The sequence below is a fragment of the Colletotrichum orchidophilum genome (assembly GCF_001831195.1).
Source record: "Colletotrichum orchidophilum strain IMI 309357 chromosome Unknown Scaffold_16.1, whole genome shotgun sequence".
Lineage (NCBI taxonomy): Eukaryota > Fungi > Ascomycota > Sordariomycetes > Glomerellales > Glomerellaceae > Colletotrichum > Colletotrichum orchidophilum.
Genome location: NW_019172972.1, coordinates 59408 through 76324, shown reverse-complemented (window position 1 = coordinate 76324; position 16917 = coordinate 59408). Strand labels below are relative to the sequence as shown.

The following is a 16917-nucleotide window of genomic DNA, read 5'->3' as shown; positions in this document are numbered from 1 at the left end:
CCGATGGGTGGGTCCTGGCCTTAGACGGTTCGGATGGGTGCCGAGGGGTGAATGTTGTGATTAAGACAGTCTTGCCGCCTCCGTGTCATTTTACGCCGCGGACTCTTGTCTTCGAAAAAACCAAGTGTTATGGGTGTTTTTCAATACATTGTCGAATTGCCCAGTAATACAGCCAGTACTACAGTTCAATGCTCTAAGCGAGCCCGTCGCAACATCATCCTGCTCACAGATAACCTCCTCCATTGATGCATTAAGCGGTATAAGTACAAAACCTGCAGTAATCGGGTCGTCACACCGCCTAGCAAGATGTCGAGTAGCAGCTACAGGGGCTCCTTATCGCCGACCCTAGACCCCTCATCCAAGGCGAGTCGGCTCTTATCAGCCCCACACTCTCAATTGCCGCAGCGACATCCATCACATGAAGACTCTGCAAACTTTCCGGGACGAAACGGGCAGTCTCACAAGGTGACTGAAGCCTCTTCATCAAGCCGGAAGAGGAGAAGACGCATCAAAGACGAGGTTGAGGAAGAAGGCGCGATGCCTCAACAAGCTGCCGCCAAAGCACGGTCCGCGAACGCGTCAGTCACACCTGAACTTGCCCTTCACCCCACCAAACTCCACCGCTGTGACGTGTTTGCCATGGGGGAGTTTGCCACGCTGACTGCCGGATTAGATGCAACACGTGCCGACGACGCAAGGTGAAGTGCTCAGGGGAGCAGCCTTGCAGAAATTGTGCACGAAACAATCTCGACTGCGAGTTTGGTGATGGGCGAAAGAGATATTCAGAGGCGTGAGTCTACTCCGAGGTCGGACTTCTTCAACTTGCTAACTCACTGGCCAGATACGTCTCGGAACTAAGAGCCACATTGACCCGATATGAGGACCAAATAAAGAGTACCTTACCTCAGCTGATCTCCTTCAGCTTATGAATCTCTGAATCGGAAAGAATGAAGACTAATATTGTGCAGAGCTCGCCAAGCAACCACGATCACAACCTTCGTCACAGGTCAGGGGCGTCTCGACTGGGACATCAAATCCAAGTCCACCAGGGATTGCGCCATTTGAGCCGACCGGTGAAGTACCGCCTCCGAGTTATGGTACGTGTATCTCGGCCTGACAGCCTCCAATCGGGCTGTGAAGGAAAGCTAAAGCGGAAGCATAGCATCTATAGAACGCGCCCCAGGCCCGCTCTTTGAGCAACGCTTGCGGAGTCTCTTCCATGAGAACAATGGCAAAGATCCAGACTCCCCGGAGAAGGATGCTCCGGAACATCTGGAGAATGAAGATCCCCGCGATCTGCCATTTACCCCTGAATGGACCTCAACAAATGAATTGATCAAGGGCATCCCTCACCAGGCCTTTCCCAAAGAGGCCGAGTCTAATCGTCTGCTAAATCTCTTTAATTCCTATATGGGAGTCACGCAACACTTTTTAGACCAGCGGACATTCACAGACAACATGACATTACTGTTCAACAGCCAAGCATCTCGGGCTCGGCAAATGGACACCCCGTGGTTCACACTGTACCTGTTGGTCATGGCCATGGGTAAGTTGATGGAGGAAGATCCGCGGGAGGTCCGAGGGCCTCCTGGAGCGTTCTGGTTTGCCGAGGCGATGAGGCGGCTGCCGCCTCTTCACAGTATAAGCGAGTACGGCATCGTTGGACTGGAGATCCTGTGCCTGGCGACCACTTACTTGCAGTGGAACGACCGGAAGAATGATGCATACTTCTTTGTGAGCGAGAACCTCTTTTTACTAAATGACATAGATCACTGACAAGCCACAGGTGGGAACCACAGTACGGCTTGCCCTGACTCTGGGATGTAATTTGCCATTTTCGGAGCAGAAATGCCTGCCTTCGGAAAGAGCACACAGAATGAGGGTGTGGTGGACTGTCTACATGTTGGACCAGTAGGTTGACCATAAGGAACCGTCAACAACTATTGAACTAATGGCTTTACCCTCAACCAGACGTATATCTGCAGGTCTCGGGCGTCCAGCCTCAGTTGATGACAGGCACCTTTCTTTCGATCTCCCTGGGCCTTCGCCAGGATTCGATTCCCCAGAGCCGCTCAATGTCAATGTCAAGATTGCCCGCACAACCGGAGAAATCATGTCATGTGAGTCAAGATTGCATCATGTACTCGTTGCTCGTATCGGCGGCAGCTAATCATCGTGATACGCAGCATTGTACAGTCGAGGCGCACTATCGCAAGCTGATCTTGTCAGGAAGATGAGAAACCTACTTCAATCACTACACGACATCGGCGGGTCTATTCCGGCAGAACTTGCTATAGACTTCAGCAATAAGCAGTTTGAGGTCACCAGAGCAGGCGCATCACTCTATCTCAGGTTGTTCCAGGTAAGAATTAGTTGTCCGCTCCTACTTGGCAGACTCGTTCACTCCGTTGGGGCATACACTTACCTATACAACCCAAAATCAGTCAATCATCCTCTGCATTAGACCGATTCTGCTCCAAAAGGTCAAAGACAAGGTTCAGAAAACGCAGAAGCAAGCCGTGACCTCGGCGATCTCTCAACTATGCCTACTCTGCAACGAATCGGCTTTGAGAATCATCCGAATTCTCATGGCCATGCAAAGACAGGAAGAAATTGGTAGGCGTTCAACTTTTCCCAGTTGCAAAACCCTGAGAGACAGATCACTAACAACGCCAAGCGCCATTCGCGTTCTTCGACCTGGATGCCGCATTCTCCGCCGCCTTTGTCTTGATCATGCGCGGCTTCGCACATAAGCAAGACAGCCAGAAGCCGCCACCACAAGAACTCTTCCAAGCTATTGATTTCTTGGAGTATCTGTCGTCTGCCGGAAACCAGGCGGCAGCGCAGCGTCTCAAGGATGTCCGGCAGTTCTCTGCACACGTGTGGGCCAATGTGGTAGCGTTCGATAAGGACCATGACGTGCAGATGGGAGAATCCGGGGCGTCCCATGGGGTACCCCAGGTGGGGAACACACCTGGGGCCGGACTACCGGAGCAGTCAGGACCTTCACCGGCCCAACTGCCTTTGACCACGCCGACGCCTAGCTCCTCGGTGCCGTCTTGGGAAGGGGAGATGTTTGGGGGTCCTGCAGATACCTATGGTTCAGACACGTTGTTCGGTCTGAATCTAGATGAGAACTTGGAACAAGCCTTTGGCTTAGAAGCAGCGGAGGGCATTTACAACAGTTTCAACGATCCAACTCTCCCGCTGACGGGAGTTGATCAACTAGATTGGGCCGAGTTGGAGAAGATGATGGCACCTGGCGGGTATGGGTCGTAATTCGTCCAAATAATGTTCAATGGAATCGAAGCACTCTTATCCAACGCAAATAACTCGGGATTCTCCATTGCCAGTGACGTAAATATTGCATCTGCATTGGCAGAGTGTCCGAAGTGTATCTTCTCCGTTCGACCGTGGTGGACGGTCTGGGCGAGTGGGGCCAATCGGATGTCGGCCGCCTCCGATTCGGGTGCTGAGCCGAGCACCATGACCAAACTCCGCAGTGATAAGAGAACACCATCGGAATAGAGCCGAGCTTCGAATGATGCGCCGTTAACCGTGAGAAGAATACTTAATGCCTTGAAAGCACCCCTTCAGCGTCATGAGCGAAGTAAGGACTGTTTTTTTGAAGACAGAAGTGCTTAGAAGATCTACCTGTATTCAACGTCTACATAGAAATTCACAATGGTTCAATCAACACTCGACAGCGTCTCCATCCTTGGCGCCGGCAACGAAGCCTCTCGCCGGATCCTCACCAAGGAAGCCGTCAACTTTCTCGCAATTTTGCATCGCAGTTTCGAGCCTACGCGCAAGCACCTCCTCAAACTCCGCCAACAACGTCAAATAGACACAGATAATGGACGCCTGCCAGACTTCCTCCCCGAAACCAAGCATATTCGCGATGACAAGAACTGGAGGGGCGCTCAGCCGGCGCCTGGATTGGTTGATCGCAGGGTTGAAATCACCGGACCCACGGACCGGAAAATGGTCGTCAACGCCCTCAACTCTGACGTTTGGGCCTACATGGCTGATTTTGAAGGTGAGCTCAGGTGCTTTTGAACGGTCTGGTGTTTTCCTTGACTTACACCAATCAGACTCCAATGGTCCCACATGGGACAATATGATCCAAGGCCAGGCCAACCTGTACGATGCCATTCGCCGACAAGTCGACTTTAAGCTTGGCGAGAAGGAGTACAAGCTCAGAACTGATCGCACCCTTCCGACTTTGATCGCCCGCACGCGCGGATGGCACTTGGATGAGAAGCATTTCACTGTGGACGGAGAGCCCATATCCGGAGCCCTCTTTGATTTTGGGCTGTACTTTTTCCACAACGCCAAGGAGCTGATTTCCCGCGGCGCCGGTCCCTATTTCTACTTGCCCAAGATGGAGTCGCATCTCGAGGCAAGGTTATGGAACGACGTCTTCAACATGTCACAGGATTACATCGGTATTCCGCGGGGCACGATCCGCGCCACGGTATTGATTGAGACGATCAGCGCCGTATTTGAAATGGACGAGGTTCGTATCGCCAGCCGTCACAAGTGCATCCTCCCTCGCTAACGTTTGTCAAAGATCATCTACGAGCTGAGAGACCATAGCTCAGGCCTCAACTGCGGCAGATGGGACTACATCTTCACCTTTGTCAAGCGCTTCCGCAACCGCCCCGGCTTCATCCTCCCCGACCGCTCAGACGTCTCCATGACCGTTCCCTTCATGGACGCCTACGTTAAGCTTCTCATCAGCACGTGTCACGCCCGCGGCGTCCACGCAATGGGCGGCATGGCTGCCCTCATCCCGCGCAAGGACGACCCGGCCGCGAACGCAAAGGCCATGGACAGCGTGCGCGCCGACAAGCTCCGCGAGGTAAAGGCGGGACACGACGGTACCTGGGTCGCCCACCCGGCGCTGGCGTCGATTGCGTCCGAGATCTTCAACGAGCACATGCCGACCGCAAACCAGATCTTCAAGCGGCCCGAGGCGAACGTCACCCGCGACGATTTGATCAACTCTGTTGTACCCGGAAAGATTACCGATGAGGGTGTGAGGAAGAACTTGCACATTACTTTGGCTTATATGGAAGGCTGGCTTCGCGGTGTGGGCTGCAGTGCCATCAACTACCTCATGGTATGTTTCAATCGTTGCTCACAGAAGCACCGTTGGAATACAACTGACAGATCTGCAGGAGGATGCCGCCACGGCCGAGGTGTCTCGCTCACAATTGTGGTACTGGGTGCACCACGGCGTCAGCACCGCCGAAGGCACAAAACTCGACAAGACAACGGTGCTCGGCGTCCTCGACGACGTCACTAAAGAACTGCTCAAGTCTGCACCGGCGAATAACAAGTTCGAGTTGGCGGCCAAGTACCTGCGGCCACAAGTCACGGGCGAAGACTACGCCGACTTCCTTACAACGTGAGTCCTACTGCTTCTTTAGTAATGCTATGCAATGCTGATCATTCAAACTCGTAGGCTACTCTATGACGAGATCACTTCAGTCGGGCCATCATGGAAACTTTGAATCTGTAGACAGCGAGATATTTGTTATGATTAATAAGCCAGTTGAATGATTTTGCTTTTCAACTTACCCCGCAGACAATCGGAACGTGAATCTTGAAATTTTTCAGAAAAGGCTTTTCCATCTCTTACATCTATCTGCAAAGGAGCGTAGAGCAAAATGGATTGATGGTCTGGGAACTGCAGAATCAAAAAACGACTTGGGCCTGATTCGAACAGACGCTCCCGAAGGAACAAGATTTCTAGTCTTGCGCATTAGACCACTCTGCCACCAAGCCATGATCCCAGGTCCGCTTTGAAGCGGGTTGGTTGATCAGAAGGGCAAGATGAGCGCTCTTGTACCTTGGTGGGAACCGAGAATGGGTCCTTGACGAGATGTTTCGATAGCAGCAATCTACCACTTGAGAATCTTCGGGGGAGATTTTATCGTCAATTTGACCGATGAGAAAGACTTATGAAAGGTGCTACTGGTCTTTCTTTTTCTTCCGAGTTAGTTGAAGAAGGACGTCTAAAGTTTAACTCAACTTGACCTCGTGTACGCATAGGTGCTTGGGGTAATTATACTTTCAACGTGACAGCGGACGAATGGGATTGAACATGGACTGTTGATCGTCAACTCTTGCGCTATGGGGCTATGAGAAGTCGGGGAAAACGTCGACAATATTTGAATTAGCAAATGGGGGATAAGAGCTGTTTGTGATTGTGCTGCGCTGAGCTGGAATGAATTTGTTGAGTCGGAACAGGGGGGTGAAGCACACACGAGAGCCACACCGTACTGACAAGCCTGCTTCACCTCATTGGTTATTGGTGGAGCCTTCCACTGTGCGATCCACGACAAGCCGGAATATGTGGAATATAAGCGGCTTGATAGATAGGGGCCACCATGGAAACAATGGCGTGTCAAGTCAGTCTAGAGACTATTACATCAGGCCGGACAATTGAGGGAGACTTTCGACCGCCACTGTTCAATCACATGGCGGTCTCGTTGCTAATCTCACATTACGCGTAAATGTAAAAGCTTCATGCCTTAAAGCTCTCGAGGATCGCGTCTGGCGCTCATCGACTATTATGCAACATTCAAATGGACTCTATTTGAGTTCCTTTTGGAGTCAAGATGGTTGCTACCTCCTTCGTAGACATGAGAAGGCTAGAACGAACCATCGACTCTGCATGCCAACTAGGCTTCGACTACGTGGATGGTGACCTGACTTGTATGGGGTATAAACTCATCTACGTCGAGCGCCTCCGCGATTTCCATGTCCCCAATCATGTTCGGGACGGCCGGTCTGGAAGTGAACAAGTTGAGATGCAAGATGACATTCGGCGCAAGTCGTGGTTTGCCGCGCAGTCAGAATTTTACGAACTTCGACTTGGCCATGTGGAGACGAAGACTCTTCGCAATTTGCGCAATGATTTGGTCGACCTAATCGATATGGATGCGGTGCGTTGTCCAGATCGTTTGTCAGCGGCCGAGAATGAACATCTGACCTACCTTATTCAAAGTGCGACTATCTCGGAAAATCAACAGCACCCGTTGAGAGGGTTTTCTTGAAGAAGGAAGAAATAGAGGGAAATTGATCTTATATCTTCAATGGGATCGAGCGGCCAGAGAAACGAGCCGAATTTGATCTTGATCTCTTCAGCCAGCGATGCTTCGAAACAGACGCGAGCCCCGACCGAACAATCACTCCCCGGCCGATGGTACTTCGCGGCATTCATTAAGGTGACGCGCTGTCACTAAGGAGCATGATTACACGGGTCAGCGGTCTTCACTTTCGTTACTTGTCGAGCGACCCCGTAAGTGTTGGCGTACCTGGCTGGGACGCGCAAGATACCGAGATGGCAATAAATCATGCCTGGGAAACCGTGAGGACCGAGTAGGACATGACTGATGCTCAAGACGGATGGACAGTCTCGATGAGGCGGCATCATAGCTATGTTCTATGTTCTCCACAACCTTATGACACCAGAAATAGACCATTGCGTTGACGGAACGATGATCCTTGCAGAAGCGGAAGCGATTGAAATACGGCTTGGGGATGCATTGGCAAGTTTTTCGTCAAGTGCGCCACGATGGACTCAACCTACGAGTTCGAAGCCCCGCCCACTTTTCACCCCAACATCAGACCGGTTTCCCTTCCAGTCGAGGATGATGACCTATTGTTTGCGGCCATGGCTTTCGGCATGTTCAACGGGACAATGATCCTCTCTTTCTCACAAGCCCCACTGAAGATGGTTCAGCCACAAGTTACCCGTGTCACGCCTGAAGAAGACGAGGAAGACGGCGGGACGGGAGATCATGATATGTCCTGGCTTTGGGATATGTGGATGGAAAAATACAACACGAAAAGAGTCACCAGGGATGCTCTCGGCGTCATGGAAAGGCCTACTATCTTCGCGGGAGTATCACGAGAGAAGCAGAGTTGGCGACTGCTCACCAGACGCAAGCCGAACCCCTCTCGGCGGCTTTATTTCTGCTCAAAAGGGTACGCGGAGGGGTCTAGGGTTGCCAAGGCACTCAAAGGATTCCTCGATTTCAACGAGTCTTGCACCAGGCTTAGAGGCCTCATCAGATCGGAATTTTCTGGAGCGTCTTTGCATAGTGTGCCACTTGAGGGTTTAAATGTGCGAGACTAGTCGCTGCCGGAGTGGAAGGTCAATAATCCAGCTGCCAGCGACGACGGGCGGATGGACACCGAGGTAGACGAAGGTGTCTCTACACACGTCAACAGTACCCAAGGAACTTCGCAGTTTACAAATATGGGAAGTTGAGGAGCATGAATCGCCTTTTTCTGCAAATTTGGTTCATTGGTGCTAGAAAACTAATTTTATGGTCTCGTCCTGGCCGGAGACTTGGCCCTGAAGTCACAGCATGATGCCTCTGCGAGAGTTTGATTGAGCAGAATTGATGTGTGTTTGGCAGCTTGTAGTTGTCCGGCTGCCAGCTAGAATGCGACTATTGTGATTGTACCCCACCGCCTAAGGCTTGCCCTCATGTCTTCAGACCCTTTCAAATCCAGTTTTTTCTTCTGGCTACTTGGGAACTCGATCGGGTTTCGTGGCATTTACTTTCGCTTGCATTCCTCGTAACATTTGAAGACCCTTCCCGCAATCCACGTAGGGAGGCAGGCGAAAAAGCATTTAAACTTTGCTTTGTTAGCAAAAAAAAGATCCTCAAGAATAAACGCGTTTATAACTTCCGTACGTCCTGAGTAGATTTGTCAGTCAAGTCTTACGCTCAAAGATACCTCAGCTAGCTACTTCGTTACAGCGAGCGATTATAGGCATTGACTTACGAGAGTAGTAAACGACATCTCCTGGACGACATCATCGGACGTGCCCGTAGGGCTAGAGACTTGATCATTTTGAACGGGTGAAGCTGCACTGGCTGCAACAAACAGGCCAAGGATGGCCACGAGGGGCAGTTGAGGACGCATTGTCGGAAATCTTTTTGGACTGTGACGACTTGTCGAATATTGGATAACGAAAATGAAGCAACATTCAGACCCTCAGAATAGTTAGAGGAACGACGGCTCTTGAGTTTATATAGCCCACGGATTCACCATCAAGGTCAGGACTCAGGTAGGAATTGACAGGCTAAAATGCAAGAGCGTTAATAAACTTCATACTTGCATGGACTCACGCGTTCTTACCAGTCCTTCCGGGTATTTCGTCGCCTTATCTATACCTCAGAAATCATGTCTCCATTGTCGAACGAACCCTACAGAAAGTGAAACTCTCGCGAACATGGCCCTGCTGATTTAGTACTGCTTTGGTTAGTCAGATTGGGACCCTGAGGAAACATCATACGCATGATGCGATTCAAGACTGCCGTTTGACGGGCCCTCCATGTGAAGCTTTCTGTGGAGGCTGGCAGCCTGCATATGTTCGGATTGTTAGAGTTATTTCACCGGCACCCTTCGACTGTTTGACGCCACCCGTTGAACGTGACCATCTGGGTGCCCACAGTATGCAGAACAAAAACTGGTGACATGAGGATCGCAATGCACAAAAGCCACGGACAAATTTCTGGAGAATAATATGCGCATCCCCCTACTGTACGAACAGCAAGGTCAGCTGTCTCGACACTAGAACCAAGATCATAATAGGGGTTTCACGCCCAACCTTTCTACAAGTCTCATCAGTCGAGAACAGTCTCTTAACTCTTGGTGTGAGGAAAGACTTGCGATCGATGTCAAGATATGATACTCAGCCCATGAATCCTGATAGCTTTCTCTGCTCCAGGAATCCTATCTGCGAACGTTGAAAGAGCCCAATTCCCGGCTTCCAAAACGTCTTATCAATAGCTGTCATTCAAGAAAGTGATGGCTACGAGCCGAGCCTGTGATATTTGCCCTCTCTCTTCAGCCGTCCTTGAAACCTTTCGTTTCCTCCAAAAGCCATCATGCTGATTTCAGTATAAAATGCGAGAATTTTTCGCTATGGAATGACGCTTACCTGCAGCGTTGGTAAGTTCAAGCCCCACGGGTTGGGTTCTAGACTTACTACACTGCTGGTGACCCTTGACCCTGAGATCTCATCCCAGCCCAGCGCAACCCAACAGATATTTCATAGCCATAGAAACCTGTGATTAAACTTTTCGAATCAAACAGGTAGCGAGAGCGGGTGCCCAAGCCCTTTTAAAACGGTCGAAGAAAAAAAAAAACGACCATTTCCACGCGTTTCCATTCCACCGGTAATACTCCACTCATATCTGTTCTTCAACCAATTCTGCTCCGTCTCCGCCTCTCTAGTACAAAGAATGCGCATCAAAGACATCAAGAAGCGGGCGCTACGCGTACTGTCGTCCCGAAAACGTGCAAAAAAAGAACAAGAATACGAACTCGTACCAATTTCGGATCCAACTTTCCACAAATTCGCGGATCTGCCTGATAACATCAAGGCGAAAGTCTGGCGAGAATTCTACTTGGAACCTCGATACTACACTGCAGAACTCTATCTCAAGGACGACAAGAAAGAAGACGAGGAACACGACGAGGAAGACTCCGACTGGGAAACATGTGACGGAGAAACGTCTGACGATGAAACTTCCAAAGAGAATTTGTCTGAAGAGACTACGCCCGAAGAGAACAGGTCTGAGGGTCATGTATCCGGGGAGCGTACATCTGAGGAGTATACGTCAGAAGAGGACATTGCTGGCGAGGAGGCATCCGCCGAGGAAGATGATGAGGCAGACAACAGGGAGGCCTCCAGGTCAACTGATTTGCTTATCAAACCATCACGCAGCTACTCTCTACCCAATGTCTCAGAGCCCATCGACAAAGATGGCGAGGAAGAGGAAAAGGCGACGCACCGCACTGCGTTCTGGACTTTGACCAGACACGATGCGCAGTACTCAGATGGATATCACGACTCCATCGACAAAGGAATTGATCTCCTGTCGAGATCTGTGGCCCAAAGTGTCAGGCCGCAATTCTGGTTTCCAGTATGGATCAAAGATGAGGGCGAGGAGGGTCCCTGGACAATGATACCGCCACCAAAACACTCAGCATCGAAAATGGGAGCTAGCAGGGGCATCAACTGGGACACTGATTTTGTCCATGTGAAGGTGCGCTTTCGCACATGCGTCCGAGAGAGCATCGACTGGATGCAGAACATCCAGAACCTTGTTATCGACACGAAGCCTTTCCGATCGCGACGGCCGCGCCATGCAACGAACACATGCTTCTGGATGTGGACCAACAAAGAAACACTTGCAAACCTCAAAAGCATCAAGCAAATCGCCGCACCCGAATACCAAGTTCCTTTCTTCCATACCGAGTGGTGCCACTACCAGATGAGACATCTTCTCCGTTCTGCGGCGGGAACCCCTTCCCAGTGGCGCGGTATCCAATCCGAACTGGTATCTCATGAGTTCTGGCTGCCTCCCGACAATTTACCTCGACAACCCCAATGGAAACAATTCGTTAAGGACTTTTTTGGTAAGCTCAGACACTTGGTTAAGAGTCGTGCCTGGAAGAACTACAGAAAGGTTCCTAATCGCTCCGATGCGGATGAGGTAGCTGGTGCGCGTAGGCTTTTTGACATAATCAAGAGGCACCCGCATTATTTCCACAACGCAATTTTTCATCCAATTGGAAAGTGTGGTCATGACTATACTGTCACACAGCTATAGACAGTCTGTCACTCATGGATTATGGTCACGAGATTGTTTTTCATCGGCCGAGTTTCACTTGTTGACGGGAAGCACTGGGCCTAGAACGGGGTGCAATCATAGATTTGATGGAAGAACTCGGCTGTGAGATCCTCCCAGGTACTTAGGTAGATCACCTGAACATGACGTATAGTTCCGCCCTCTAGGTCACGGAGCTAAACCATACTATCAAACGAGTCAGTTACCTTTCTTTTCAGCTGAATGGTCCAGCACTGGCCTCCTTAGGCACGTCAAGAGGTGGTTGAGATAGATTGCAATTCAAATGACTCTTCCTAGACTCCAGAGGTCTCGAGAGTAAATCTCCCGGTTCTACCGCACCATCACAGGATTTGTCCTCAAGTTCCGATCACATATCCCAACAAGTTAATTGTCGTTATTCCAAGACTTTCATCACTTAGCCGGCAAGGCTTGGCTCCGGGCAAAATCGAAAAGATCCAAGACCACATGACAGTGAGCGTTGCTTTGATCCAGCCTTGGCTGCCGGTTTTAATCAGAAACATTACGAAGTTAACAACAGGACCCGTCTCTTGGCTGCAACGCTCCTAGCGTATATGCCCAATCGAGGTTGAGCGGCTTCTGTCAGATCCCAATTCAGTATGTGTCCCCCGCACCTTAGATATTATGAGTTGCGGCTCATACGACACTGGTTCGCGCTGCCGATTCGCCCCCCGCATATTTCCCAGTTGAGCCTATTATAAGCTTAATGAAGCATTCTGAAGGAGCCAATGGGATATTCAAGATACATTCGGCCTAGGGACCCTTTATTAACGAAAGACAGCTGTTACCAACAATATCATCCGACACCAAAATAGGGCCTTTTAGCTTGGCATCTCCAGTAGGACTGGATCCAGGGTGCGTTGCAGAGGAAGTCCTAAGTTCTTCTCAAAGGACAGAAGCTTTGCAGCATGATTCTGAACTTGAACCTATAAAACGCTCTGGCCTGGTTAACCTTGTGTTTTCTGTTTCCGCATCGCACCCCATCCGTCTTCTCTTGAACACCAAGTTTCCTCCGCAGTGATGCCTTCTCTCAGAACTGTCACTCTATGTTGCTTGACTTTGGCCGCGGAACTCACGTCTGCTTGGCCAACCCAGCACCCCGAACACGTCCAGATACTCACCAGAGTAGAGCAACTCGCCACTGAATATGACTATGTAATTGTCGGCGGGGGCACCTCCGGGCTCACCGTTGGCGATCGACTTACAGAGGATGGCAAATGTAAGCTTCCATCTCACCTCCGACAGTCAAGCATTTCATTCTAACGAAGAAAAGATACCGTTCTTGTGGTCGAGTATGGCTACTACGACAGCCAGACCGGCATGAATCCACGCCGCATGTTCAACATCACGTCCAAGCCGTGCCCGAATCTCAACGGCCGAAGCTTCGATGTGGGCATAGGATGCGTCGTCGGTGGAAGCTCTTCTGTCAATGGCCAAGTATTCTTGAGAGGGACTAGGGATGAGTACAACGCTTGGAAAGACCTTGGCGGACCCGGGTCTACCTGGGACTGGGACAATCTCCTGCCGTACTTCAAGAAGGTGAGCCATCAGCCGAGTCCGCAAAGGGGACTGCAAGACTAACGGGCCCCAGGGCATCACTCTCGCGGCCCCTGATGCAGCACAAGCGCGAGAGTACAACATCACCTACGACACGCAGTATTGGGGCACAACCTCCAAGATATACGCGGCCTTTGGCAAGGGTCCTCTTCAGTCCATCATGAGTGGGTCAAGTCTACCTGAACCATTCTCTTCATTCACGACTCACTGACCACAACTCCAAGAGATCCTCTACAACGCCATGGCCAAGATGCCAGGCATGACCGTCCCCGTCGACAGCGGCGCCGGCGAGGCCGGTCTCTACTGGTACCCAATGTCCCAGGACCCGGTCCAATTCCAGCGCTCGTATGCCCGCACCGGCCACTGGGACGGCCTGAACCGCGCAAACTATGAAATGATAGTCGGCGCCAAGGCCAACCGCATCCTCTTTGACGGCGACACCGCCACAGGCGTGCAATTCGTCTCTCGCAATAACACGGGAGCCGCCCCCGTCCAGATCAAAGCCCGTCGCGAGGTCATTCTCGCCGCCGGCTCGGTGCACACGCCGCAGGTTCTCATGCTCAGCGGCATCGGCCCGCGCGCGCAACTCGAGCAGGCGCGCATCGCGGTCAAGGTGGACCTCCCGGGCGTCGGATCCAACTTCCAAGACCACAGCTACATCCCCAGCATCTCTTACCAATGGGGGATCCAGCCCCCAAACTCTGGCGGCGGCGGCTGGGGCGGCGGCGGTCCGCCGTCCCTCGCCTCCATGATCGGCCTGCCCGTCGTCAGTCCGGACAGGTTCGAAACCCTAGCCAAGGCCTTTGAGGCTCAGGACCCAAAGTCCCACCTCCCGTCGGCCTACACCCCCGAGCAGATCGAGGGATACAAGCAGCAGCAGAAAGTCTGGGCCCGCCTCATGCGCTCCAAGAATGTCGTCTTCTCCGAGATGATGATCTACGGCCCCGGTGGCTCCGTCCAGAACCTGCACTGCATGTCCCGCGGCAACATTCTCCTGAATACGGCGCAGCCCGAGAGCGAGATGGTGGTTGACTACCGCGCCGCGTCCAACACCATCGACCTCGACGTCATGGCCGAGATCATCAAGTTCATGCGCCGCTACATGACCACCGGCGAGCTCGCGCAGTACCAGGCGCGCGAGGTGTCGCCTGGCGCGGGCGTGTCGTCTGATGCTCAGCTTGTTAACTGGGCCAAGGGGCAGATCATCCCGTCCGTGTACCATCCTGTCGGTACCGCTGCGAAGATGCCACGCGAGTGGGGCGGCGTGCTTGATGAGAACTTGCTGGTGTATGGTGTGAAGAAGTTGAGGGTCATTGATGCTTCGATGATGCCCACAACTGTCGGTGCCACCACGTCCATGACAGTCTATGCTGTTGCTGAGAAGGTGAGGTCTCAATGTTTCCTAGTAAAAAGTAATCTTGCTAACTGTATGGAAGGCTGCCGACTTGATCAAAGCGCAGACACAGTAATTAGTGCTGGCTCTGTGTCGATCTTTCGAGAGGCTTGGGGGAGAGATATGATTGGATTTGAGGCTCGAGGTGCGGTCATCCTTGTACATTCGTTACAGGCTTTTTACCCACTACCCATCTAATGCACATCACTTTGACTATTCTTCCAAGCCGGCCGTCAGAGGAGCGTAGTAGCCTCTTCATTCGCGACCTTGCATCACTGAGAATACTTCTGATTTCACTCAACGTGAAGCTATTCTAAAAAGTAGTTGAAACCAAGCCAGAGGCAAAGAGTGATATATAAATGGAATGGACAATCCACGAGCGTTTTCATCTCAACGACGCAAATAGGTGTCCTCTTCTAAAGTTCCTCGATTGGTTCTTTTGTCCTCATTAGCACATTGAATGACTGATGACTAGCGAAAAACATACCTCCTTTGGCGCTGTCATGGCTCTGCGCCTCCTCCCACTCCTTCATCCATGCTTTGACAAACTCGACTTCCTGTGCCTGGACATTCTTGATAGAGGCAGGCGGGAAGTCTGGTGTGACATCCTCCGGCTTCAATCCGTTCTCGTCCCAGTGATGGACACCCAAGTCGATGAGGAGGTAGGGCTCACTGGTCGTCGACTTGCGGTCCAGGCCGATCTTGTGAGGGGTGGCGGCTCTCCAAGGATCAGCCTCACCATCGACGATCGCGACGCGCGGGTAGCTAAAGTCGAAGCCACCATGCTTGTTGATGGCCTCCACGTTGGGAGGCTCAGTGATGTTGAAAGCTTCGCGGCAGTAAATTGAACTATACTCGACGTCAATGAGGCGCGAAACGAGGGGAAGCTGGTCCTCGGGCACACCCGATCCAGTCTGGAAGTAGCCCCATCTAGGAGACTTGTTAGCTCTAGATCGAACTCGCTAGCTTGACACACTCACTCTGTGCAGACCTGATAGATCCAGGCGCGGCCGGGACCTTGGCGAAGAGAAATGTTTTGGTGCTCTTCATTGTTGCGGCTTGAGAAACATTTCACCAAATCTCCGCTTCTGCAACCCTTTTTGACGTAATCCTTGACGTAACCGGCATAGTTGAGCATCCGATTCGTCAGCTTTTTGTCAGAGCCACTGGCGGAAAGTAGCTCCTCCACGGACGATTTGAGATGGCGGGCGCTGCCAAAGAGGACGCTGTCTGAGCTGATGGTGGCACAGTACGTCCCGAATGCCGTGGTGTCCTGGGCCGGATCCCAGTTGGTCGATTGCAGTCCGGAGATGCCGTAAGACAGGGTACTGGCGAAGTCGTCATCTTCAAGAGGGCCCAGACCAAACAGATCTTTAAGCTGTTTCTTGTGAGACTCAGTCTTGCCAAGCAAGATATTGTCGACAACCTGGGTGAGCTTCTGGGTTGTCTCGGCGCAGTCACCTGGCGAAAAGAGCCGGGCACCTTCGTAGTACTCCCAGTAATCGATGATAGCCGCCGTGACACCCGACGACGAGATTCCGCCCCAGAATACGTCAGGGTAGAGCTTCCTGAGGAAGGCGGCGAAAGCTCCGGCGTAAGAGCCTCCGTAAGCAAGATAGGGTGTGCCAGGCGCGGTGAGGTTCAGGTCTTCGTGACCGGGAAAGCTGATGTGCTTCGCAAAGTAGACTGTATCGGCGAGGGCTTGGTCGGTGCTCAAGAAGCGCAGGTTCTCGGTACTAAGATCGGGCGCGGGGAAGCTCTTGCCATAGTAGCGATGTTCGAGAACGACGCCAACACCGCCGGTAGCCTTGGCAAGGATGGAAAGGATGCCGTGGTCGAGGAAAGGCAGACGCTCCTTGGCATCCGTCTCCCCAGCCGCGAGAATGATTACGGGCCCTCCCTTGCGATAGTGCTTTGCGTCGAACCAGTAACGGAGGTTGAAATACTCATCCGAGTGCGGTTCGTAGCGCGAATCATTGTGAAAGTGGTCAACAGGGACGGAGAGGTTGTACTCGGGATAATGCTCCGCAAAGACTGAGGCAATTTCCACCTGAGACCGGGCAGCCGATTGAAGCGCGTTCCACGCCTGGTGGCCGGCGAGATGTTGCGGACCAAGTCCGACAACGGCCCGGGCCGCGGCCAGGACAAAGCAAGCTCCGAACTTCCAATTCGCCATGTCGCCGCTGTGTGATGGGGAAACCAATGATGTCCGTCCCGCAGTTGGAGGCGGCCGAGTGTTGTTGTGACTAAAGTTGTGGAACCCGGCATGATTGGTGCGGG

The 16917-nt window shown here is 52.0% G+C and overlaps 5 protein-coding genes across 5 annotated transcripts; 4 read left to right on the top strand and 1 right to left on the bottom strand.

Moving 5' to 3' along the window:
* Window positions 1–306: 306 nt before the first annotated feature.
* Window positions 307–5519, top strand: CORC01_02738 (fungal specific transcription factor domain-containing protein; the record flags this gene model as incomplete). The annotated part of the gene is made up of 14 exons (XM_022614388.1): window positions 307–698; window positions 842–894; window positions 969–1097; window positions 1172–1734; window positions 1787–1911; window positions 1972–2120; window positions 2187–2362; window positions 2445–2616; window positions 2678–3266; window positions 3708–4039; window positions 4095–4519; window positions 4574–5125; window positions 5184–5413; window positions 5471–5519. The coding sequence occupies 14 exons, from the start codon at window positions 307–309 to the stop codon at window positions 5517–5519; spliced, it is 3936 nt and encodes a 1311-aa protein (XP_022479002.1).
* A 1110-nt stretch (window positions 5520–6629) lies between these two features.
* Window positions 6630–7093, top strand: CORC01_02737 (uncharacterized protein; the record flags this gene model as incomplete). Its single annotated transcript, XM_022614387.1, has 2 exons — window positions 6630–6956; window positions 7019–7093. The coding sequence occupies 2 exons, from the start codon at window positions 6630–6632 to the stop codon at window positions 7091–7093; spliced, it is 402 nt and encodes a 133-aa protein (XP_022479001.1).
* A 495-nt stretch (window positions 7094–7588) lies between these two features.
* On the top strand, window positions 7589–8152 carry CORC01_02736 (uncharacterized protein; the record flags this gene model as incomplete). The annotated part of the gene is made up of 1 exon (XM_022614386.1): window positions 7589–8152. One exon carries the CDS (start codon window positions 7589–7591, stop codon window positions 8150–8152), a length of 564 nt encoding a protein of 187 aa, XP_022479000.1.
* Window positions 8153–10277: 2125 nt separating this feature from the next.
* Window positions 10278–14713, top strand: CORC01_02735 (glucose oxidase; the record flags this gene model as incomplete). The annotated part of the gene is made up of 6 exons (XM_022614385.1): window positions 10278–11457; window positions 12817–12906; window positions 12961–13226; window positions 13279–13408; window positions 13469–14628; window positions 14681–14713. 6 exons carry the CDS (start codon window positions 10278–10280, stop codon window positions 14711–14713), a joined length of 2859 nt encoding a protein of 952 aa, XP_022478999.1.
* Window positions 14714–15053: 340 nt separating this feature from the next.
* On the bottom strand, window positions 15054–16912 carry CORC01_02734 (serine carboxypeptidase S28; the record flags this gene model as incomplete). Its single annotated transcript, XM_022614384.1, has 2 exons — window positions 15054–15567; window positions 15618–16912. Coding segments are annotated over 2 exons (1809 nt in total), but the record flags the coding sequence as incomplete, so codon positions are not given.
* Window positions 16913–16917: the final 5 nt, after the last annotated feature.